The 26,913-nt window shown below is 36.2% G+C and overlaps 1 protein-coding gene across 1 annotated transcript in view; it reads left to right on the top strand.

Annotated features, from left to right (window-relative positions):
• The window catches only part of CFAP47 (cilia and flagella associated protein 47), a gene marked incomplete at both ends in the record, with an annotated part of 352,044 nt that overhangs the window by 245,209 nt on the left and 79,922 nt on the right, over positions 1-26,913 (top strand). Inside the window, 4 exons of the mRNA XM_081125415.1 lie at positions 427-600; positions 6,322-6,433; positions 15,248-15,448; positions 22,204-22,301. Of these exons, the coding sequence (XP_080981541.1) occupies positions 427-600; positions 6,322-6,433; positions 15,248-15,448; positions 22,204-22,301 (585 nt within the window). The remainder of the gene's footprint in view (positions 1-426; positions 601-6,321; positions 6,434-15,247; positions 15,449-22,203; positions 22,302-26,913) is intronic.

Genomic DNA, 26,913 nt, shown 5'->3' with positions numbered 1-26,913 from the left:
TTAACTTGAGTGATAAACATTCTGAAAATTGCATGCCATTGGCTGCCAGTACTTATATCTAGGTTACTTTTACATAACACGCTTAACAAAGTAAAATCATTGCTCTTATTGCTTTTATTCATCAAGAAAGTTGGTATTTCGGAAATTATTTTCTGAAGACATATTTCTTTGACAAGCATGTAAACATGCACGTAGTTGCTATGCAAGAGAATGCCTATATAAACTCTGTATTTAGAGAAAGAGAAATAAGGAGGCTGTCACAGGAAATTCATCTTGGTCAGTAGAGGTATTAACTGCAAGAGTCAATGCTGACACCTTCTTGAATGCTCATTTTATTAATCAGACTCAAGGTGGATAGGATAGTAGAGGTTGTTTGGCATCCAACTGTGACTCCTATAGAGCTGAAATTTGGTTGATTTATCCCAGGGAAAACTTACTGTACAAAATAAAACAGACGGTTCGGAGCATGTCTTTGTCATGAAAGGGATTGGCAGAAGGCCCGTGGCCTTGGAATGCATCATTGCTAACTGTCTCGTGGGGATCTCAGAAGATAGAACCATAATGGTGCCCAATTATACAAAGAGCATGGTAACATTTAAGGTAAGACCTTTTTTAGTATAAAAGTATTTTTAGAGGGAGTATATTGGATTATATGAAAATTTAAAAACATTTAATTTTATTTAAGTGAAGTAATGACACATAAAGAATGTTTCGAATTCTACTTTGTATTGGTCTAACAGCTACTAAATTTCATTGCAATTATAAAGCTTAATTAGTGCCAAACAAGTTTTATTTCTAAGTATTAGTATATAATCATAAGAAACATTAAAATATACTCATTTGAGTCATGTGTATTTTCACTTGAAGAAATTCTACATGGTAATAAAAGGTATTTTCAAAAGAATTTTTAAACAGCTTTTGAAATTTTAATGTGAAACCTATCCGCACAACATTTCAGAAGTGTACTCTATCATTTACTAGTGTGAATAATCGTGGGAATGTGAAGAAATGCGTAATTATTTACATCTTTATTTTTATGAAGTTTTGCACTTAGCTCCCTTTGCTTGATTTGTTTCAGCCAATCTCAAAATAATTTTTTACACTTTCCACTCCCATATTTATCTACAAATTGTTGTGTGCCCAATAGAATCCTTGCAAGGAGCTTCAAATATCTGTCCATCACAGGTGCCTGAATTCAATTTTAGAGGGTACTGCCAAAGTTGGGAAATTCTCTGCGTTTACCTTCTGATTTTTTTATGATCTCAAAAAATATGTGCTTTGGTTTTCTTCTTGCTTCCTTGCTCGATTGCAAATGGAGGGGGTATTATGAATGAAAATCTCATTTTGTCACTCCCCTGCTAAAACTCTTCAGTGTCATCCCTTACCTTCACATACTCCTCTAAGTGGGTTTTAACCACCCTTCAAAAGCTTATCTGCTCAGCTTCATCTCTTGTCACTTTTGGCTCCAGCAACACTTAGGCCTTTGTATGCAATATTTCCTTTCGCTATGATCTAGAAATCTCATTCCAACTTCCTATCTTCCATTTCTCTGTGTTTGTCTAACTCCTTTTCATTGTCTAGAGCAAGTCCTAGATGCTGCTTTTCCAAAAATCCTTCCCTGTTCCCATAAACCTGGAGCAGTTGCTTTTCATGTGCGCCCACAACATTTTTGTACCTGTGCCATTGTATATACATCATATCGCTATTACCTGTTTATTATTCTAATAATAATAAAGGTTCTAAATTGTGAGACAAGGGCATGCCTCTCTTATTCGTATTTTTATAACTAGCATAAAGCATAGTATCAAGCATATAATAGTTTTTGAGGAAGTTTTGTTTTAAGGAACAGATATAAATATAATGGGTGACATATAAAAAGAAGAAGGGAAGGAAAGAAGGAAGGAAGGGAAAATCATGACTACTTGGATTTACTAAAACTAAGGGGGAAAAATTACTTTTCTACCACTCCCTTTCCCCTTCCAGCATTTACTGGTGATCAAGGAATCCTGTCCTAAGAGTTTGATGAAGACAAGTTAAAGAAAAATCTGTAATTTTATAACGTTGGTTATTTTATTTTGTTATTATGGCAGAGATGATTTCTGTATGAATGCATTTTTAAAATGTAAGCTTTTAAAAATAATAATTTTGCTATATTAACTATCTAATGAAATGTAGAAGTGGAATTCTATTCATAACAAAATTATTCTCACCAACAATAATAATTAAAGTCTATATTTCTATCATTTTTAATCTACAAATAAAGCTGAAGAACCTGGTTATTTTACTTCTAGGGTGTAAATTTTTAGTGAAGCTCTTTCTGTAATTAAAGATATTACCTATTAAATTAGTTAAATTTTATTTCATTGAAGTATTAATAATTCTATTCATGTGTTCCAGGTCTTCCTAATGTTTTTATATTTCTATCATCAGGACATTTGCCAAACTATTCAACAGTTATTGTTTGACATTGCAGTTGCCTTAGGCTGCAATAACAGTTGTGGCCAACAACTTGAAAGGAAGATCTGGGGAATGTGATGTCCTTAGGGGATTTTAAAAACTTCACATATTCCTGGGGAACATGCAGGTCACATGCATGTGCTGAGTTGTGCACTTGCCCAGGAAAGATCTGAGAGGATGCCAGTGTTTCCATTTCTGGCTGACCCAGAAGCACTGTGTAAGCTGGAAATTAAGGCCACAGCAGAGTTATAAATAACTACCCGAGTGCTCAAAGTGTGCCTCAACACATATACAATGCTCCTTGAAAAAGGGCAGATGATTTATTGTTTCAAGGCATTTAAAGAAACCTGTGATAAATTATTGCTGACCACTAAGCTAATTAAACAGGGACTTTATTGGGCACACACTACTGTGAATGCAGAATCTACAGAATTGGTTCAGAAAAGTCACTAAACCCACAAAGAACAAAACATGGGGAAGTAGTGATCTGATTTCGAAAATGGCTATACTACCTTATATAAAACATACATTTTTCAACAAAAACAACAAAATTTATGAGGCAAAGAAAAAAGAAACAAATGGGAAAGTATGACCCACACACAGGAAAATAAGTAGTCACTAGGAGCTATCTCTGAAGGGGCCCACGTGTTGGCTAAGTAGATAAAGACTTTAAACCTTTGTAAATATGTTCAGTGAACTAAAAGGAATCTTGTCTGAAGAATTAATGAAAAGTTTCAATAAACGGATAATATCAATAAATATGTAGAATTATAAAAAATAAATTCTGGAGTTGAAAAGTACAATAAGAGAAAGGAATCATTCACTGTATGGGCTCGAAATATTTTCTAATTTTCCTTGGAATTTCTTCTTTGACATGTTGTTTTGGACTATGCTGTCTAAAATGTCACCTATTTAAGGATTTCCCAATTTTCCTCCCATTTTTGATTTCTAATCTAGTTCCATTATTGTTAAAACACATACTGTGGATGATGGCAGCCCTTTTCAATTTATTGAGGCTTCTTTTATGTCCTAAAACATGGTCTGTCCTGGGGAATATTCCATATATGCTTGAGACATACTAAAGGGCATCTATGAAAATCCCACAACTAACATCATACTTAATGAGAAAACATTGAATAATCTTTCCCTATGCTCAGGAATAAGGTATGGATTTTCACTCTTGCCACTTGTACTGAACATTGTACTAGAAGGTACCAGCTAGCGCAATTAGTTAAGAACAGGAAGACAAAGCATCCACATTGAAAAGGAAGAAATAACATGATCTCTATTTGTAGATAACATAATCTCATAAATAGAAAATTATAAGAAATTCACTAAATATGCACTTTAAACTAATACATGAGTTTAGAAGATTTGCAGGATATAAGATCAATATCAAAATATCCACCATTTCTATATATTAGCAATGAACAATCCAAAGTGAAATTAATAATCATTTACAATAGCATTAAAAATAATAAAATGGTTAGGAGCAAGCCTGACAAAAGAAGGACAAGACTTGTACACTGAAAACTCCAAAATATTATTGAATGAAATTTAAGAAATTTCCAGTAAATAGAAAGATATATCCTGTGCTCACGGATCAAAAGACTTAATATTGTTCTAATGGCAATGTCATCCAATCTGATATTCAGATTCAACACTATCAAAATCCCAGCTTACATTTTTGCAGAATTTGGCAAGGTAATCCTAAAATTCATGTAGAAATGCATGGTACACAGAATAGACAGAGCAATCTTGTGAAATAAAGAAAAAATGGGATGACTCATACTTCCTGATTTTAAAACTTACTACAAACCGTTCACTACAAAACTCTAATATTAAAGAAAATGTAGTACTGACATCAGGTAGGCAAATGGAACAGAATAGAGCATTCGTAAGTCAACCCTTATAATAATGATTTATCAATTTTTGACGAAGATACCAAGAGAATTCAATGAAACAGAATAGTGTTTTTAAAAAACTGCAAAGAGAACTGCGAAAGAATGAAATTGGACCCTAACTCGTACCATGTGCCAAAGTAAACTCGAAATGGATCATAGACCAAAATTTAATAGATAGAACTAAAAATCATAGAAGAAAACATAGCAACAGTAGGGGCTCTCCCTGGAGCATGGCCATCCCTGTCTTCCCTCCCAGGCAATGCGTCTTTACTTTGCTCTCCTAAACTCTAAGGGTCCCCGTGAGACTTGCAACCAGGGGAGCAGCAGACGGCAGCATCCCACCCAGGGCTTACCCCCTGAACCTGTCCCAAGCCCCCCTTTTCTCTGACTCACCAGTGAGCTGGCAGCAGGCCCACCTTGGCTCACTTCTCTCCTATAATGTTTCTAGAGAGTCAAAGCAGAGCACCGCCTAGGCGCTCTCCTGTCTCTTCTTCCACCTTAAGCCCCCTTTGTTTCACTCTCCCTGGCTTAATGAATGTTCTCTCAAAATCACCTGGACTCAAAAGAAAAAGAAGGAAACATAGCAGTAAATCTTCATGACCTTCGGTTAGGCAATTATTTTTTAGATATGACACCAAAAGCACAAGTGACGAAACAATAAATAAATTAGACTTCAAAGTTAGAATGACTGTGCTTCAAGTGATACCTTGAAGAAAGTGAAAAATCCAACCAGAGAATGAAAGAAAATATCCACACGCCATGTATCTGATAAGGGCCTTATTTCTAGAGTATGTAAAGAATGTCTTACAACTCAATAATAAAATGACAAGTAATGCACTTTTTAAAATGTGCAGAGAATTTGAATAGTCATTTCTCCAAAGAGGATATGCAAGTAAGCAAAAGGGGGGTGAAAAGTTATTCCACATTATTAGCCATTAAGGAAATGGAAATGGAAATCACAATGAGATACCACTTCACACTCACTAGAATAGCTCTAATCAAAATGACAGACAATGAAAACTTTGAGAGAAGATGTAAAAAAATAGGAGCCATCACCCATTGCTGGTGGGAAAGAAAAATGGTACAGCCATTTTGGAAAACAGTTTTGGAAAGCAGTGACTTAAAAGGTTAAACCCTGAGTTATAATTTGCCTAAGCAGTTCCACTCCAAGATGTATTTCCATGAGAAATGGAAATCTATGTCCACTTAAAAATTTGTACGTATTTTCATAACAGCATTGTTCATAATAGACAAAATGCAAAAAACTTTCATCAACTTAGGAATGGATACACAAGACGTGCCATATCATACAATTGAATACTACTCCTCAATAAAAGAAATGATGTACAGATATATATCACAATGTACATGAACCTTGAAAACATTATGCTAAGTGAAAAAAGCCAGTCACAAAAAGACCACATAGTGTATGATTTCTTTTATATGGATTTTTCAGAATAGGCAAATTTATAGAGGCTCAAAATAGATTAGTGTTTGCCTGGGCAGTGGGTGGGGTGTGGCAAGAGGTAAATACTCAGTATGCTGAAAGTTGAGTTTAACCAGAGTTGTGGTCAAGTGCTTAAATATTCTTTATATGTTGTATTAATATTGATGTAGAAATTCATTGAGGTGGTTCATCTTTTGTACATCAAATTGCATAGGGAAAATGTTGCATGGCCTACAAGAGATACTCAGATTTCCTAAGATCTGGCTACAAGTAGCAACAGAAAATAAACCTTGTTCTTTTTACAAGGATCTCCTTTGTTCTACTTTTTTCATAGGTCTCAGATTTTTCTTCTACTGTATGTAGCATTTTTGAGGCTTGCTTTTTATTTAAGAGTGAACAGTTTTAATGGACGTATTTCAATGAAATTTCATTTTCTTCTATGCTTTAGCTTGTTACACTGATTTCATATCAATGTTGGCATATAGTTCTTGATTTTTGAATTCTCTTTTCCAGGTATCTTCAAATCTTCCAATAGTGTGGGGAAAGCCACTCATCACCTTAGAGCCTGATAGTGTAGGTCCATATGTTCTACACATAAGCTCTTGGAAACGTGGTGTATTCAAAGGTAACCAAACCATTAATAAAATATTATTAACTACCACACTAGTCCAGGTACATGAAGACAATAAATAAAAATGTAATTTACATTTCCTCTTTCTAATAAATGACCCAGAGGGAAATTTAGTTTTCCATTTCAGTCATTACCTTTCTAAATAATCAGAGCTTTGGGGCACACACTTTTTTTGTCTAATGCTATACTCTCTTGGCCATTTATTTGAATTTATTTGTGCGACAAATTCCTAGAAGTAGAAATATTTAATTGAAGGGATTTACATTTAAAACTGTGATAGTTTCAAATAGTTATACCAATTTATGCACCAGACAGCATCCTATGAGAATGTTTATAGGACTACGTATAATAAGAACATACATGCACTTAATTGATACATGAACAATAGGTTAAAATCCTTGGTATGTATGAAGTTTTCATACCGTGTGTCTAATAAAACATTCATGTATACAAATTCCCCTGGTGGTCCCTGAACAGAACTGCTTGCTTAGGAGTGGGCGTAAAAGTTATTCTTACAAGCTTTTTTAGGGAGGGGTGTGTGTGAAAAGTGTAGAAGAATACTAAGGAAGGACAGAGGGGCTGTGATTCATTAAAGGAATCAGTTATCCTATTTTGAAGAGAATCAAATGCCCTGTGGTGGTTGGATCCTGCTGAGGAAATTATTGTAATGTAGGTAAATGGATACAAGTTAGAGGTGGAGAAAGCATACACCTTGTAGTTCAGGACTAGCCTGTCAGCCCTGCTTGCCACAGTAAAGAATGTTTTAGGAAAGGGTCTGTACCTAGCACAGAAGGTATAGAAAGCTGCTCTAAAGAAGAAAGTACAGAGAGCAGACTGGATGCCAATTCTATTAACAAGCAGAAGGGGAGTTTCAGAATAGCAAACAATGATCCAGTTAGTGCCACTGGGATGGAGTGTGCTGTGAAGGAAGAGCCAACCTGCCCACCTCCCCTCTCTGTTAGGCCTCAGATATCACCAGAGTCATAGTCATTGGCACCTTCTGAAATCTTCCCATCACTTCGCAGACATTTGGCTTTACAAAGCCCATTAATAATTCTCCACGTGATAGGTAGACTTTGAGTTATAGTGAGCCTATACCAAGCACTTCAATAAAGTACCGTATTTTGCCATTTTTATGTAATTCAGAAGATTAAAACTGATTTTAAGAAATATAACCTGGCCGGGCATGGCTCAGTGGTTGAGCATCGACCTAGGATCCAGGAGATCAGGGTTCGATTCCCGGTCAGGGCACAGGCCCGGGTTGCTGGCTGCATCCCTAGTCAGGGGCCTGCGGAAGGCAGCCGATCAATGACTCTCGTCCTTGATGTTTCTATCTCTTCCTCTCCCTTTCCCTCCCTCTCTATGAAATCAATAAAGATTTATTAAAAAAAAAAAGATATATAAATTCCAGTTTCATTTTAACCATCAAACAATAGTCCTAATGGTGAACTTTTTTTGGTTTTAGAATTTTAACTTTTCGCCATTATTTTTAATATACATAATAAATCTCAGTTTCCTGTTGTATTAAAGGCAGTGAGTTCTCTGAGAAGGAACATAAGAGGAACCTCAAACTGTGGAACATTGTTGAATTAGCAATGTTTATGAGTCCCTTAAACAAAACAAAGCTCCTAGTCTCTGAATCAGATGCTTAAAGTTATAGAAATTAAGCTAAGAAGAATTAAATAATCAGATTTAATGTCTTTCTTTGTATAGTCATTTTTTGTTGGGTTTGGCAGCATTTCTGAGACGGTAAAATTTCAATACATATTTTCACTAATCAGATATGGACTCTTTTAATGTTTTGGTTTGAAGCTCTTTAGAAGGAATTTGAGGACATGAAAGGCAACTCATTGTACATTGTACATTGTAAAGTGAGGATGAATTAATGTTGCTGGCTACACAAGAGGTTTTGCAGGCTTCATAATTTTGAAAAATATTTGCAAAGCATGATCATGATCATTTTCCCTAGGGTGATCCCTTAGAATTGAATTAATTCTGTCATTATGATGTGGAAAAACTGAGTATCAAGAAGGTTAATCCTATTTTTATTTTTATTGATGTTACTATTGGAAGACATCAACAGTATTTTAAGTAGTATAAATGTAATTGCTTCTAAACAGCTATTAATCTGTTATAAAGAAAACTAGACTATAGAGTATATGGGAATGTTCCTATTTGTGCTTTTTAAAGAAGTATATCAGTATGCGTATCAGTGGTCTTTAAAAAGTAAATTTTCAATTCCTTTTTTTATCATATGACAATTATTCACAAAAGGCATATAGTTTGGGAAGCCTTGTTAAGCATAATAGTTATGAACAAAACTGACATTCAGACAATTATGCTCTGTTAAAATATTAACAGTAGTTGCTCTTCCTTATATGTTGGCAAGTACTCAATTGTTTGACTCCACTGTAATGTGACCCTTGCATGCTGACCGCCATAGCCCCTCCCCCGGCCCCCCTGGACTTGCCAGCAATCCAGCAGCAACTAAAGAGTCACCACATGACTCATCAGGGTGCCACAGGACTTTGATCTTGTGTTCTTTCTGATTGGTCAGAAGTGGCATATAAGCTTGTTAATTATTTGGAATATTACCACTGGATACAAAAATAGATACGATATGGCTCCTGAGTCCTAAGAATTCACATCTGGTGGTGGACATAGATATCCATAAATTATCTCAATACAAGATACACACTGATGTACAAAATGCCTGAGCGTGGTAGTGGGAAGTATTTCCCCTAACAGTGGGGTTCTGCGAGGGCTTCTTAAGAGATGATGGGTTTGATGTGGACCTCAAAGGGTGAGCTGGGGTTTATCAGCCAGTCTGGTGGAGACGGCGTTCAGGCGGAGAAAGCAACCTTACTGTAAACACAGAGAAGATACTTTCTGTAAATAATGAATAGAGGCCTGCATCTGGAGTGTGTATGTGTGTGTATGGTAGGAATGCAGAGTGACATACAATTAGAAATCCAGGCAGACTTTGTTGGGCAGGGTTTTGTTTTGCTTGTAATTGCAGTGGGAGCCACTGAGGATTACCGAGGGGCCGGAGTCAACTGCGTTTTAGAAAGAGAAACCTGGGGGTAAAATATAAGGCAGATAGGGCCAGGAGAGGGCAGTCAGATCTCAGAGATCATTTTGGAGCCTTTAGCAATATTCGGTTTGATCAGTTCTTATAAAATACTAGTTTGTGCCTATTTTCCCAAAAACAGAGCCTGAGAAAGGGTTTAATTGCAAGTAGTTTATTTGAGAGATGATCACAGGAAGCCCTCTGAGAGAATGGGGGAGTACAGCAGGTCCTCAAATAATGTGGTTTCTTTCAGCATCATTTTATTATTAACATTGATGGGCTGCCATAGGAACTTCTCTCTTGTTTATGTCAATTAGCCTGTGGTAATACTGGTTTTGTTATATGTCATTTCTTTTAAAGTTGCAGAACCTATAGGAAGAAAGTCAATAAAAAGTAAGCCAGATACCAGATCACTGCTGAGACCTGGGGAACCTCACCGGGAACCTTCTGAGGGAACTGTCACACCGAAGGGCAAGGGGGTTGGGGTATTTGTCCACTAACTCATACCCATAGTTCATTAAAGTTTGCTCTTCTGGCAGTAAAAAAAGAATCTTATGGGACCACTGGCATGTAAAGGAACTCTCTGTAGAGGGGATTTTCATTGAGCACTGAGAGTATATACTAAAGTGGGTGTCATGGCATATTGACTGGTAAGGTGGGTGTCATGGCATATTGACTGGATGGATTTGGAATTTTCACATCAGCCTGCAGTGAGCTGCAATCGTGTTTCAAGTGTACCTGCATGGAAGTTTGAATTTGAGCACCCATTTGGCCATGGAACAAAGAGTAAAGACTGACCATACTTACATGAGGATAAGGGAAGACCAAACTAAGCCAGGGTCAGTGGATTAAAAAACAGGTGTACTTTCAAGAGAAAGAAAAGGGAAAGCTATTTCATCTTTTACTGTTCTTATGTTGTAGGGAATACATTCAGAAGTCAGAGGTGACTTCAACCTCTGATTATGTCATAATCTGGTTGTGTGACTTTGGTAATACAGTTAATCTTAGTGAACATCAAATTTCTTACATGTAGAATATCATAGATAATTTTTAACCTTTCAGGGTGTTTATGGGCATTAAATGGGAATACTGTATATGAAAAGTGCTCATCTAAGTAGGTGCTTATCTCTGATTTAATATACTAATTCTCATTTAAAAAAATTTCCTAACATAATATGGATATATGGGGCAATGTGGAGCTTCTTTTGTTCCTACTCTGTCCTGGTTTGTCTTGATGAAAATGCCAGGGAGGGTGCTATCAAAAGCTTGGCTGGAACTAAATTTGGATCTTGCTGACTTATTTCCACCACCATTGTGGACTGCCTCATAGTTGTAGAAGCATAAAAACCAGTCAGATGCCACTGGTCTTTCAAAACAAGTACTGGTTGCTATAAAGCATTTTCATTCTCTTTTAGGTGGAAGAAATGGTTTGCAAAAGCAGGACTTTGAAGCTCTGCGGAGGGAATTAATGATTTTTGCTTGGCTCCTCTTGTGCCTCTTTGGGCTCTTCTCTTTGCTTTCACCATCTCTGCTTTCCCAGGCAGCCTGTGCTCTGATGTCTCCTCTCGGCTTTAGGCAGCTACATGGTGTTAGCCTGGAGGGCTTGTGAGCACTAGACCTTTTTTCACCTGACCCCCCAAATCAAAATCAGTATTACTTCTGTTCACAAGTCGCACTCAGATGATTGGCTAGAGATAAATTCACTCGTGTTAACAGATCAATGAATGATGACATATACTGCACTTTCTGCCTTTATTTATATAAGAGAATCTGTCCTTTGCCCGGCCAGCTTTGGCCTCCAGACCAACACGTGGCATACAGCAGCAGGCCTCCAGTCAGTATTGAATGGAAGAAACAATACATTTCAAAAAGAAAATTGTTTATAAAATATTTTTAAATTACATAATAATGCAGTAATAGGATTGCAGTAAAATATGAGAACAAGGAAGATTTACAAACTTGGAGGAAAGCATACGTTTGAAAACTGCATGTGCTCTGTTAAGCTGGAGGAAGGCACTCGGGCGCTTCCAGTGTTTGCCATGAGGCCCGTGTTTAATTGGCACAACACACACTTGAAATTCTTGAAAATATGTTAGAGACATAGTTCTCCCTGAGAGCGCAAGGCAGGCTGTAGATGCTCTATTGAATATAAATTCAGGTGGCTTTTGGAAGAAGGCTAGTGGCTGATAAATCTGCCATTTATTCTGGTTAAAATCTTTATATTTGCACTACTCAAGACATAGATAGCATTGTTATTGAGTAGATAAAACATATCTTTCCCCCTCCCCTCCCCTCCCTTCCCCTCCCCTCTCCTCTCCTCTCTTACTTTCCATTTCTCTCTCTCTCTCTCTCTCTCTCTCTCTCTCTCTCTCTCTCTCTCCCCCTATCTCTGCCTCTTTCTCTCTAATTTTTGTCTGCGCAGAGTATTGGCACGCCAAACCCCCGTGTTGTTCAAGGGTCAATTGTGTACATTTTATCATAAAAGTTAGGAGCTTAAAAAGAATGGGAGATGAGCTGTACTATATACAGAATAAAGACAGATGTGACCAGAGCACTGTTTGTTCTTCAAAAATCTTTATTCTTTATCATCCACATAAATTTGTTTTCCTACCAGGCCTTTTTCAGGGGAAATGAGACAAAAGAAAGTGAATTAGAATAAAGGTTAAAATAAAGAAATAAAAGGTAGACGTAAGAGGAGGGCTAACAAGATTCCTTAGGCTTTCATCTTCAGTCTTGCTACTCAGATTTTATAGGGTAGTATATTACAGAAACAAAACAATGAAAATTCATTTGATCATATGTAATATAATGTGCATAGAGCAAATACTTGTGAAACAGCTTTTCGATGCAATTAATGTGTCTCCAAGAAATTCACAGGTTGACAAAAGCCCAGGCCTACAGAAGTTTTCCTTAGCAGTGTTCCTCATTAGCGACAGGGGGTGGTGAAGCATGAAGCCCGTGCAAGGAACAGGGTGGTTGTGAGGAGACCAAAAGCAAAAAGGTTACAACTTTGCCAGGTTTAACTGTTGCCATGGAAACTTGCTTCAGCAGGTTTTCTAAAGGATGAACTTGTTTAGGTGATCATTGAGCAGTATCTGAGACCTATCGCTTTAGATCAAAAGAAATGTTTTGGAAGAAGTATGTGAGTGATTGTGCTATTTTGCCAATCAGAAACCCATTTATTCTGTGGTATATTTGTGCTGATATTTAGACATGACTTAATGTGCCATTTCCCATACACTATGTCAGGGAAATATGTCTGCCTTTGCCACTTATTATCTGTGTGACCTGGAGTAAGTTACCAACCTTCTCTGCAGCCCAGGTTGCTCAGCTTTAAAAAAAGTCCAATGACTAATTAACTCATGTCCATTAAAGCAGTTAAATAGGTAATGCATGTAGCATATGCCGAACGTAGGGTGAGCATTCAAAAAATGGTTTTTCGTTATGTTCCAGAGAAAAACCATTAGTGTAAAGTAACATTGGTCAGTATTTAACTTGAGTCTGATATCTACATTTTACAAGATAATGTGAAATTAGAGAAAAACAATTCTTAATTTTATAAAATGACCTATATACTGAGAAGTGTTTATTTTATTGATGGTTAGAAGAGCATTTTGAAAAATCAACCATTTGGAGTGTTAGCAGATAAAAAACTCCATTTGTCAAAATAAAAGCTCATGCTGTTGAAAGTATAACTGCTATAATTACTATTCCTATTAGACTTGTTTGTAATGCTCTCTTCAGACAAACAGAATCTCCATTAAGTCAATGATGCTGGATCTTAAAGAGTTGCTTTTGCTCACTACTGTTATTTCTGTTGTGCCTATAGTGTTTCTAGAGCCATCTAACAACTTTCCTGTCATTCAATAAAACTCAAGTGTGAACAGTCAAGCTTTTATTTACTTCTGTTCCCTTTTGGATTGGCCTTAGCCAGAACAGAGGAATACAGGGAACAAAGTAATCACGGGTACATATACTGTGGAAAAATTATCACCTTTGAAACATATTCTCAAAGTCAGGATTTACTGCATTTGGTTTGATGGTTCATTACTGACAGGTTGCTGAGTCTAATGTTATCCTTTTAATAAGTTTACAAGAATCTGATTACCTGTCTCTTCTACTGTAGCTCATTAATTACCAAAAACAAAGATGCAATTTAAAAATGTAATTATTGCCTGGCCGGGCATGGCTCAGCGGTTGAGCATCAACCTAGGATCCAGGAGATCGGGGTTCGATTCCCAGTCAGGGCACAGGCCTGGGTTTCGGGCTCGATCCCCCTCCCATCATTGATGTTTCTCTCTCTCTCCCTCTCTCTCTCTGAAATCAATAAAGATATATTTTTAAAAAATAAAATAAAAATAAAAATGTAATTGTTTAGAAATAAAATTAAAGTTACACTGCCAAGAAAAAGGATTTTCCCTAGAAAAAATTAAGTAAAAATTAGTGGCATAATTCTGACTATGGTGCATTGTTTTCAAGTATCCTTTCAATTAAAACATAAGCTACTAAATAGGCCTGTAATTGCTTCCACGGTTCTCTTCATCCATTTCCTGTGTCTTAAGCTACGTATTTAATTTCTCATTTTGGCCTATGACATATGGTCTTGTCATACTCATATGGGACTTTTGAATTGTTTTACAAATGCTCATCCAATTTCTCTTTGTTAAGGGATAATAAAGATGCAATAACGTTTAAATAGCTGTGTTGGAGGAAGAAAAATATGCTGAGTAAATAAATGGACTAAAATGAGAAAGAATGGAAAAGTAGTGTACTTTTAATTTTTGGGAGTATTTCCTAGTATTTGAAATATTGGTTAGGTTTCCTTATTACTCAGTGCACACGTATTGTTTAACATATGTAATTTTATCTCAGTAGCAGTTTTATTGAACAGAATCGTTTTCTTAGTTTCCTTTGCAAATTGTTCATTGCTAATATATAGGAATTTAACTGATTTTGTGTGTTGATTTTGTATCCTGCATATTATACTGCTGAGTGCATTTATTAGGTCCAACTTTTTTGTGTAGACTCATTAAGGTTTTCTACACATAAGATTGTGCCATCTGCAGACAGAGATGATTTTACTTCTTCCTTCCCAACTTGGATGCCTTTACTACTATATCTTGCATAATTGCTGTGGTTAGAAATTCCAGTACTATGTTGGATAGAAATGACAAAACCAGACATGCTTGTCTTTTACCAATCTTAGAGAAAATGTCTTTAGTTTTTCACAGTTGAGAATAATGTTAGCTGAGGATTTCTAATATATGGCCATTATCATTTTGAGGAAGTTCTCCTATTCCTGTTTTATTTTATCAGGAAAAGCTGTTGAATTTTGTCAAATACTTTTAATCCATCAATCGAGAAGATCTTGTGTTTTTTCCCTTTGTTCTGTTAATGTGGTATGTTGCCCTGATTGGTTTTTGTATGTTGAACCACCCTCCACTCATTCACTTTTCTGAAAACTGATACAGTTCTATTATTTGCCACATTTTAAAAGTTGTTATAAGAAAGCTATTTAAAAATTGTTATTTCAATGGAGATTTTGAAAGAATTTTCTCGAACTGACTAAATTGTTCTGTACCACCATCAGATTTAATCCTGATACTAAAATAAAGAATTTATGTTTGTCTTTGTATTTATTAGTTTCAAGCTAGAGCAACTTTAATATCTGAAACTGACCTTTCATTTTAGAAAACTAATCCCTGGTTAATCTGACATCTTGTACCTATGTGTTGTAGGTAAACTTTCATTTTCCATTAAAAGCAGTCAAGATGATGATTCTGAGAGAGACTCAGATGAAGACTCAGATGAAGATGAAGACTCAGATGAAGACTTAGACGAAGACTTAGATGAAGATGAACTTCAAGATCAAGATGGAGTACCTGTTTTTCGGAAATCAATGTCAGAACAATCGATCAAGCTTGATAAGGAAGACTCAGGTAAATTTATTATTATGGAGAGCTTCACGACCAGTATTCATAATTGGCTTATGGGTAGATACTTTACATTCATAATAAATATACAAATGTGCTGCATATATTTGTCAGAATTTTATTGTATTATTTTAGTATTAAATTTATGTAGCTTAATTTCTGGATTTGATTTGCTATTAACATTAATAGTTTATAATCCTTCAGCTTGAAAGCTGCCTACTCTTTCGTAAGTGAAAAACTTCATATATATTTCTGTTATTAAATAAACAGCAGTAAATTTCTGATAAAATATTAATGAGTATATTATTTTAACAATGAAATATGCTTTTCTTCAACATAGGATGTGATAAGTCTTCCTCATGCAAAAGAAAATAAATACTATTGTATTTCCTATCTATATTTTAAACTTTATTTGCATGTTATTAAATATATCTTTTTAGTAGAAATTCAAGGGAAAATGAGATGATGGAGCATGTGAATAGACAAGGGAGAGTTCCTGGAAAGTGGGGGAATGAGTTTTCTTATGTGTAAGTAGCAGGGACATAAGAGGGCATTAGAGAAAAGTTGGTCAACAGGAGAAAAGTTGTGGGGACAAACTTATCCCAAAGAAGAAATCTTTATTAAATGAATTTGTGTTTAGTCAGATTCTTCAGAGAAACAGGTACCACCAGAATATTATAATATAATATAAAGTAATGTATTATAAATAGAGGCATTTTAAGGACTTGGCTAATATGCTTGTGGGGACTGGCAATTTCAACATGTGTAGGGCAAGCCAGCAGAGTAGAAAATTAGGTGAGTTGCTGTTGAAGTATCGTGTCCGAATGATACCTGGCAGACCAGGCAGGCTGCAGGCTCAGGCAGGTTCTCCATGTTCCAGTCTCAACTAAGAACTGCTTCTTCTTCAGGAAACCTTACTTTTTGCTCTAAGGGCCTCGAACTGAATGGAGGTGGCCCACCCACATTATGCAGGGTAATCTGCTTTACTCGAAGTCTATTGATGTGAGTTTTCATCACATTAAAAAAATACTTTCACAGCAGCATCTGGACTGGTGCTTAACCAAAAACTGGACAACATAGCCCAGCCAAATAGACACATAAAATTAACCATCACAGAATACATGTAATAAGAGTGATATTTAGACAATATTCAAAATGGCTTGGGAAGGGAAAAACAGTTGGAACCAGCTAGGCCAGTGCAACAGCAAATGGTGTTTGAAGGGACGAGAGCAGTGTCTTTTACGGTGGTGATGGCGATAGAGAAATACCACTGAAGATGGAAAACATTTTAGAAACTAGCACTAGATGACTCTCTTGAGAAAGGAGAGAGAAAGAGAGGATTGATTCCACAAAAAACAACAAGGTTTGTATCTTGGGGACTAGAAAAATATTAAAATAGAAATGTAGAAGTATTGTGATTTTTAAGTTAACATTTGCTACATAGAGCCCCCAGGGGTGTCAGATGGTGGTGAGTCAAGGTTCAGCAAGACTGGGAGGGAAAGTGAAATAGAGAATTTTGTTAAGCACAGGTCCAGGAGGAGGCTGTCTAGATGCCTCCAGGTGCTCCAAGGGGAGATCAAGGCAGGGTGCGGGCAGAAAGAGAAGAAGGACCTGGGCACATGCTTTTATTAGGGTCTTTGGATGGGACGCTTTGGGCTTCCCAGGCTAAAACCACATTGGTCAATTCAGACCAAAAAGAGTGGGATTTTGGTAAGCTTCATAGGTGGTCTTATCTAAGGGGCACACAAGGGAAAGGCCCTGGGAGGCTGGGGAGGGTACTTAGCACAGGGGTGGCTGTGGGAGTCATGCTATGAATTTACATTTACTTGTGACTCCGCTGGGCTGCTTTTAGGTTATGCACTTTGGGGCAGGGCTAGTGTCCCTCGGCCACACCAAACGGAAGTGGAGGCAGTAATGTGATGGTGTAGTTTAGTTAAACTCAACAAGAAAAAGTAAGTCTGGGAGATTATAATGCTTAGCACAGTTTTGTGTCTCCCGATTTGGATGTGACAGCAAACCATTTTCATGGCAATATTCAGTCATCAATTGAATATTTGGAGCTGAGACAAGGTGAAAAAATAATAAAACAGGTTGTAAAAGTTTAGGGATTCTTCAGTTGGAATCATGCAGGTGAGACAAGGAGCAGATGCCTGTTATAGATGGATTATGCTAAGAGTGAAACCCTTATCAAAATCTAAGGCAGAAGAACCATGTAGGAAAACCAGGTAAAAGTGTTTAGAAGAGTTTGAAAGAAAATCAGAAGACTATCATGACATGTTAATGGACTCAAGTGGAATGCTATCTAATTTTAAAAATCTAAGCTGCACCATGACAGGTTACAAGATAAAGACCTAGGAAAAATGCATCTAGTAACATTGCCGTTATCCCCAGTTCTTCAGACAGGCCTGCCCACGTCCATGCTCTGGCAGGATTCACCTTTCTATCACCTGTAATAACATGGGTCCCTTTTTGACTAACTCCTCAGCAGTACATTTCTTTTCAGTTAGGGAAGTTTCAGTTACGCAAAATGAGTAGTAAGTTCTGGAAACTTAATGTACAACAATGTGATTATACCTAAAATATGATAGTGTACGCTTGAAATTTGCTTAGAATATAGATCCTAAGTGTCTTCACCTCCCCCCAACTGAAAAATAGTAACTACGTAAGATGATGGACGTGTTATTTAGTTTGAATGTGGTGATTGTTTCAAAATGTATATGTATATCAAATCAAGTTGTACACCTTAAATATATATAGTTTTTAAGTCAGTTATACCTTAATAAAGCTGGGACAAAAAAAAGAAATGAAAATAACTAAATAAGATTTTTTTAACCTTCCAAATAGGGAAATATGAAAAATAATGGTAACATCTCGTTTTTAATGATGGTCAGACTTAAAGAGATAATCTTATGCATTATAATGGGATTTTCAATTGATAAAAATTTGAAGAGAGCATTTACAATATGTTTTAAACTTTTAAGAATTGTTTACCCCTTTGACCCAATGATTTTAGTCCAAGAAATTTTTGGGAACAAAGTAAATATATGCACAAATATTCTTATGTAAGAATGTTCCTTATTTAATTTATTATGTTGAAGAATTGAAAGTTATAGTTTTAATTTTAAAATTTAATTGAAAATGTTTTTGAATAGTTATTAGCTGCACATAAATAGTTTTTTTGCAGTTTTATTGAGAAATAATTGACATATAACACTGTACACCTTTAAGGCATGCAGCGTGATGGTGTGATTGACTATGTATTATGAAATGATTACTACGGTAGGCTCTGCTAAATCCATCTTCTCATATAGATACGATAAAAAGAAAAGAAAGAAGAAATGAACAGAGGAGAAGAAATTCTCCTTGTGATTAGAACTCTTAGGATTTACTCTCTTAGCAACTTTCCTCTATATTATTATACAGTAACCTTAACTACAGTGATCATGCTGCGGTTACATCCCCGGTACATGTTTATCTTATCATTGGAAGTTTGTGTCTGTCCATTGCTCCCGACCCCCACCTCTAGGAACCACGAGTTTGATCTCTTTTTCTGTGAGTTTTGTGGGCTTTTGGTTGGTTTGCTTGTTTTTTAGATGTGTGACCTAATTCACTTAGCATAATGTCTTCGAGGTTCATCCACATTGTCACAAATGGTCAAATTTTTCGTTTTGTTTTTTTTTTTTATGGCTGAGTAATATTCGGTTGTATGTATACACCACAGCTTCTTTATCCATTCATTCATCAGTGGGCACTTAGGTTGTTTCCGTGTCTTGGCTATTGTAAATAAAGCTGCTATGAAAATGGGTGTGCAGATATCTTTTCAGGTTAGTGCTTTTGTTTCCTTTGGATATATTCCCAGAAGTGACATTGCTGGATCACATGATAGTTCTGTTTTTAATTTTTTGAGGATCTTCCATACTGTTTTCCATAGCAGCTGTACAGTGTACAATCCTCCCAAGAGTGTGCACAAGAGTTTCCTTTTCCCCACATCCACACCAGCCTTTGTTATAGCTTGTCTTTCTGGTGATGATCATTTAACAGGTATGAGGCGATATCTCATTGTGGTATGAATTTGCATTTCCCTAATGACTAGTGATGAAACAAATTTTAATAGCAAATATTCTCTGAATTATAGGAATGTGTGTACTCACTTTTATGACTATATCATTATATATAATTTGTAAATCCCAGAGTGTGTGTGTGTGTGTGTGTGTGTGTGTGTCTTTATTGATATATTAAGCCTGGAATTTTATACATAAAAATGAAGTAGTGTACTCTTGGTTATGAGATGATGAATAATTTCCATTTTCTTTAAGATTTTCAAGAATTTCTCAAATTACTATAGTGAATGTTACTGATTTTATAATTAGAAAAAAGTTTTAGTATACTTAATCTCTGTAGTTAAACATTTTATTATTATTTTTGTTGTTTTTCTCATCAGTAAATCATCACTAATCTCAACCATTGAATTCATATTTGATGTACATTTTTTAGCACTGTAGGAATTAAATCAGCTTCATCACAACATTGCTTTATGTGATGATCACAGCAATTACAAATAGTAGGTGTATTGTCCTGGTGATAGTTTTATGTGTCAACCTGACTGGGCCATGGTGACCAGATATTAGGTCAGATGTTATTCTGGATTTTTCTCTGAAGGTGATTTTGGATAAGAATTACATTTAACCTGTGTTCTTTGACTAAATCAGATTGCCTTCCATAATGCGGGTCTTACCTAGTAAATTGAAGGTCATTATGAAACAAAGGCTGACCTCCTCTGAGCCAGAAGGAATTCTGTCAGTAGACAGCCTTTGGACTCCAATTACAACTCTTCCTTGAGTCTCCAGCTGGCTTATCCTGTAGATTTTGGATTTACCAAGCCAATTAAGTGAGCTATTTCCAACACACACACACACACACACACACACACACACACACACCCCCTGTGGTTCCCTATTCTAATAAAGCCCCCACAGATGGGCAGACTATTTTACTGCTCTTTGTACTAACCCAGAGTAATGGAGCATTCGGTCTTCTTATAGACACCTTTCTTTTCAGAATTATTTCCTTGATGAGTTCAATGTAGACTAAAGCATTGGAAAAAATCCATAAAATATACATGAACTAGAAGGGGAAAGACTTTTCATTTTAAGAACATAGGTCTGTTGTGGGATGTCACATTTAAACATTGTAAGAACATTTAAAGCCTTTTCAGAGAATTAAAGGAGCAGCTAATATAAACGTGACAAGAGGTTTCTCAGTAATCTAACATCAAATATAAATTTGTTAACTTATTCTTTGTACGTTAATGGTTTTAAGGTAATTAATTGGTGTCCATAAAATAAGTAAGCACAGGAGGCAATTCAAAATGTGGAGGTAAGTTTCACCTCAAGACCTTCTCACAAGCATTTGTAATAAGTACTCACGTAGATCTGCTCTCTCACTAGCTGATGTCTGAATTGTTCTCAGCTCCACTGATTTGATAAGTGCTTCTTGATAGCTAAACTATTAGAATAGGCCATTATACAATATAATGCAAGACAATATGGTACAAAACAGTGAAGTACAATACTATAAGATACAGTACCATATACTACACTATACAATGACAAGCAATACCTTACAATGCCTTACAATACAACGCAGTGCGATGCGATGCAAGACAATACACTCTTTCAAAAGAGAGAGACACTGAGAATTCCACTAGTCTGGGTCCCTTATTTCAAAGATGAGAAAACAGGCCCAAAGAGGCTAGTGATTGATCTAAGTAATTTAGTCAAATATATCAGTTCTTGGAATCTTTAAAACATAACAATACTGATAGGAAAATTCATATGATTAACTGAACCTGGAGGACATCTTAAACTGCAAACTAAGTTAATGCTGAAGAATAAAGAATATCAGAGTGAGAAGCTGAACAGATGAGAACAAATGGAAAGAGCCTGTGCTTGATGCCAGTATAATTGCTGCTACACAGGGCTGTTGCGGTAGACGAGGGTTCCGGTTTCTGACTGTGGAAGTGTGACTTTGGTCATTACCAGCAACAGAATATTGAGAACCCAATTATAAACATAACTTTCCACTTGGTCCAAAACCCATTGCAACTTTCTTTGGGCTAAATCGCTAGGATCCTTTTTCACCATCCCAAGAAACCAGAAATCTCATGAATTATTCCTGACTTTGTCTTTAGCAATTATGGAGAAAAAAAGATTGATTGTTTCTTTTGAAATATTAATCCTTAACTTAAAAACATCCAGCCCTAGCTGGTGTGGCTTGTTTAGGTGTCGTCCCATGCACTGGAAGGCTGCCAGTTCGATTCCCGGTCAGGGCACATGCCCAGGTTGCAGGCTCGATCCCCGGCAGGGGGCGTGCAGGAGGCAGCGATGGATGTTTCCCTCTCACATCAGCGTTTCTCTCTCTCTCCCTCTCCTTTCCTTTCTCTCTAAAAAATCAATTAGAAAATCTTAAGGAAAAAAAAGTAAAACATCTCTAAGTTTATTTTAGTGGGGAGCTAAAGTTATTGGAGCAGGCACCTGGGAGGGAGCATTTACAGGGCATTCTCATGGCCATGCAAGATAGGGCTTCTCTTCGCGCTCACAAACAGTGATGAATTTGCCTTCTCACCTTCCCCTTAGCACTCTTGACTAATGAGTCCATCAAAAAGAGTTTGAAAGTGATACCTGTTCATGTTTCTCAAATTTTTATGTTAAGTATGGTGCTCTGAAGCCTATATTAAGAAATACTTTCTTTTTTTTTTCCAGATGATGATGATAGCAATTTACGAGTCTGGTATCATCTTGAGATCCATATCCACCCTGGGAAACCTGTAAACATTATTGAAATGAAATGTATTGCTATGGTAAGAGCCCATTAAATGGTCATAGATTTTGCCTTTTTGCAGACAGAGCTTTTAGTTGCACACTTAAATTGCTATCCCTAGAAAAATCCATATTAAATACTCATATTGAGATAAATTATTCAAATTATAGCAATCTTATTTTTAAATCCAATAATATGTACCTTGAAAGCTTATGGAAAAGATTTTTTTAGTTCGATAGTATCTTATAGTGTCTGCACTGATTAGCATTCTACCTGGATGAGTCAAGAGTTACTAGAACAATCTTAGCCATCGCCTTCAGGCTTGCCCTCACATGTCTGATAAAAGCAGCATTGTGTCTCTGGACTTTTTCAGTACTGATTCTTCCTGGTTTCTACAGCTGGCCTTTCACTTTAAAACATATTTGGAGCAACTGACATAGATTTAGGGTTTTAAGTCTTACGTGAATTATTAAAGTGTTACTAACTCCATGTCTAGGATTATTTAAGAGTCAAATGTTGAGAGTCTTGGTTTAAATGAAACATGAAGGCAGTATTAATTGCTGTTAATCGTGTTTTCATTCAATTTAATTTCCTTATTGTTAGAACTCGAATATTTAAATCCATGATAAAGGTTATTTTAATTTTTAAATGTGAAGATAGATTTCTTTGTACAATCGATTATTTAGAATCTTGGACTTTTGCTCCATCAAATAGAAATAAGAAAATACTTAAAACACTTTTAGTCTATAAATCAATTATTTGCCCATCTGATTTCTGGGTAAATTTCTACTGAGGCATAGAAAATGGATGACTAAACTCTTGAAATGCACTCAAGTATACATTGCAAGAGCAGTCTTTTCTAAATGGAAAATTATTTAATATGATGATGGCAGGATCATTTCACTCAATGAAAATGTCCTGTTTCCGTTACCCTGTTATCACTGCAGAATAAAATCTTTCTTAAAGGTTATTTTTAAATGACATCATTTTAACTATGAAACCATTTGCTGTGGAAAATGATTACTAGATTAAAAGTCATCTCTTTATCAGGATACAGGAGGAAAAAAATATATATATATTTTTAATCCTCACCCAAAGATATTCTTTCCATTGCTTTTCAGAGAAAGTGGAAGGGAGAGAGAGAGAGAAACATTGATGTGAGATAGATTGGTTGCCTCCCACATGTGCCCAGATAGGGGCCGGGGACCAAGCCTGCAAGCGAGGTATGTGTCCTTGGCCAGAATCGAACCGGGGACCCTTCAGTCCGAGGGCCGACACCCTAACCACTGAGCAAAACCAGCTAGGGGGAAAAATATTTTTAAATTGGGACCAGGAGAAATTGGGTCCATGGGGGCTGCCCCAAAAAGGGGAAGACATCGGCTTCCTTATGAACCATATGTTTAGGGATAGAGATGAACAGAAATATGCAACACGAACTAGCAGATATAGACGCAATTCTAAAATTAATCACAAACAGCTGTTGCATCTTCTCATGAAATGGTACATAAAGTGCCCTTCCAGGGGAAAGAGCTATTAACTTCAAGACAATACTGGTAGAAATTGAGACTTTTATAACTCTTAGCTTCTCATGGTGAAGATTGTCACACAGGTTGAGAAACACACACCAGCATGATGCTTTACGTGGACGCTTAAGGAGACTGAGCAAAAAGCAAAAATAAACCATCACCTGTCTTTTTTAATACACTTCAAGTATGTTTTCATTCTTAAAATTTAGATTTGTACATACCATTTTGGGAATATATTGTTCTTATGAATGATGTACTTTCAAATGGGCCCTTCTCAAGTTTCTGTAAGGGACTTCCCCCTCCCCATGCAATAATTTCATTATTATTAATTAATCCTAATTTAATACAACATTAGGGTACCAATAACTCTTCTTATTTGTATGTTTCAGATTATTATCAATTATACTATTGTTTTTATTTTTCATTGTGAATATTTAGCACAGTTATTTCAGAAAGACATTGAAATAATTTCCCTTCAAGGTCTACATGAAAATGCAAGTTTTGAGCCCCCATTCTTTTTTCTTTTTTTTTAAAGCCTAAAGGTTTGTATCTTTATTTTATTTTATTTAATTAATTAATTAATTTATTTATTTATTTATTTATTTATTTATTTATTTAAAACTATATTGATTTCAGAGAGAGGAAGGAGAGGGAGAGATAGAAACATCAGTGATGAGTCATTGATCGGCTGCCTCCCGCACGCCCCCTGCTGGGGATGGAGCCCGCAACCCGGGCCTGTGCCCTGACCGGGAATCGAACCCCCATCGCCTGGATCCTAGGTCGACGCTCAACCGCTGAGCCACGCCGGCTGGGTGAGCCCCCATTCTTTTGCCTAGTTTTATATTACAAAGCAGGGGCAAAGCTTAGCACCATCAGTATTCTGTACTAATGTTCACTTTCAACTGAGTTTGGTGGGGAAGTGGAGCCTTTTTCCACTAACTCTCCGCACAGGCTGCCGATAACGGTGATAATGTTGCCAAGGCATGGAGCTTTGCCACCTTCCTAATAGTGAGTGCCTAAGGTAAAAACTTAGGAGCTCTTAATGCATGGACCTGAAGATTTAGTTGGTAGCGACGGTATGGGTTATTTTAAATAATCCCATTAAATAAACTTTTGTGCATTTCTTGAAGAAGATGCTTTCTGAATACTTTCTGAAGTACATTAGAACTGTTGTCCTCACCTATCTATTGTTCTCTAATAGTTCTCACTACACTTGCTGTTTTTGCTAAACTTCTGAGAAATATTTTACTTAAACCTTAAATCATCAGAGGTAGCAATGGAGCTTTCAAGATACTAAGCCATCAGTGATTTTCTATCTGCTTCTCAGCTTTTGTTACATTAAACCCAATTTCCACATCTTCCCTAGAGATGAATGAATGGTTAGAGTCTCTCTAAAATAGGGCTTGTGTAAGAAATATTGAGACCCTGAGGCACATAAATTTGGTTACTTCTTACAGCAGGTTCCCAAAATCAGATTACATTCACAACAAATAGTAATTGGTTGTTAGTAGTTCATTTTCTGTTGGGGTAAACTATTTAAGATTTCTCTTGGAAATTTTAACATGTAATATCTGCTGCTTCATTTTGTTTGAACTCAAAAATCTCTTGTATGTCGTATAGTTTGGCTGTGGGAGAATGATGAGAGTAATCCACTGTCTTCCCATTGATGCTCAATAATTCCAGTATATAGCAATGAGCTATATTTTCTGAAAACAAAACTTAAGTATGTGAACAAAATTTTATATGCTTTAAGTTTTAGATCAGTCATAGCCTTCATAATGTTTGCTCTGTTGTCAGTGATAATTGTGACTATTTCTTTACTTATTTTTTTCGTTGTATAATCAACCTGCAATTAAATTCACTCTATTGTTAATGGCGAGACCTAGAGATCTCTCCACAAGCTAGTAAGAGAGGAGCACAGTGAAAGGCACAGTTAATCTACCTGTTGTCAAATATAAAAACATTAATACAAAACAACATATGTGAGTTGCCAACCATTTTCAGTATCTTTTTAGTTTAAAATTTTAGCTCTCATAATATGAAAAATACATTTTCAGGTACTCATTTTGTTATGTATTTTCTTCTTTCCTTTATGTTTTTATACTGTTTATTTTTTCTGGATGAAAAATCATGTATCATGAGCATTGTACATGATACTGAAATTTTTCTTCCTCATGAAATGTTAAGGTAGGAAAAATAAGCATTCTGCTTTGAATTTATCTTGACAGGTTGTGAAAAGTTCTTAAACTGGATTTTACAAAAGCATCTCATGGCTTCTTGCATTAAATCACAAATATATATATGTGTATATATATTGCTATGATATAGATGGATATGTAGTTAGACAGATCTATATATGTGTGTGTGTGTGTGTGTATAGAGAGAGAGAGAGAGAGAGGGAGAGAGAGAACCTATAAGTTATGTTAAGCAGCTAAGTAGGAATGTACTTCTTAGGGACCGGTCCCTGCAATTAGATATCTTTCTATTGTCACTGCCTTTCCTAGCCCCCCCTGTCCGTCTGTCCCCGCCACAAGATTATGCGAAATGTCAGAATAAGTGTGAACAAACCTATGGACACTACAGGCATTTCTGGGTTTTTCACAACTCCTTAGTGCCTACCGGTGCATCCTCACCCCCATGTCACCCCCAATCTGGCATTAGCACCCACCTCTGCAATCTTTGTGGCTCAGGCTGAATGGCAGAGGATTAGAGATGGGGGGTGGAAGGCATGACTTCAATAGGTACAGTGACATGCAGGTGACAGGAGCAGAGGAATGACAATGGTGTTTCTAATTTATAATCACAGACCTGGTTCCTCTGAGTTCTTAACTGTTGGCACTGAATTTTCAATTTTGGAAAATTACTGAGACAGATTAGAGTTATCACTTCCTCCAAATTACATGGTAATTTCAAAATCCCCTTTGGAACAGTTTACTTATTGACTTTAAGGTTATCAAATTGAGTAAAATTACAATTGAAAATTTTCTCAATAATATACATTACTTAATATTATTGTGCGTTTTGGACCTCAGAAATAATTCTTTTATAATGAACTTATGATTGTCTTCTGGGAGAGAAGATGGTGAAAAAATATTTCCTGCTAGTGCATATTGAATTGCTATTGAC

Source organism: Miniopterus schreibersii, assembly GCF_964146895.1.
Source record: "Miniopterus schreibersii genome assembly, chromosome: X".
In the NCBI taxonomy this organism is placed as follows: domain Eukaryota; kingdom Metazoa; phylum Chordata; class Mammalia; order Chiroptera; family Miniopteridae; genus Miniopterus; species Miniopterus schreibersii.
Note: the sequence above shows the minus strand (reverse complement) of the source record. Positions and strands in the feature narration are given on the sequence as shown.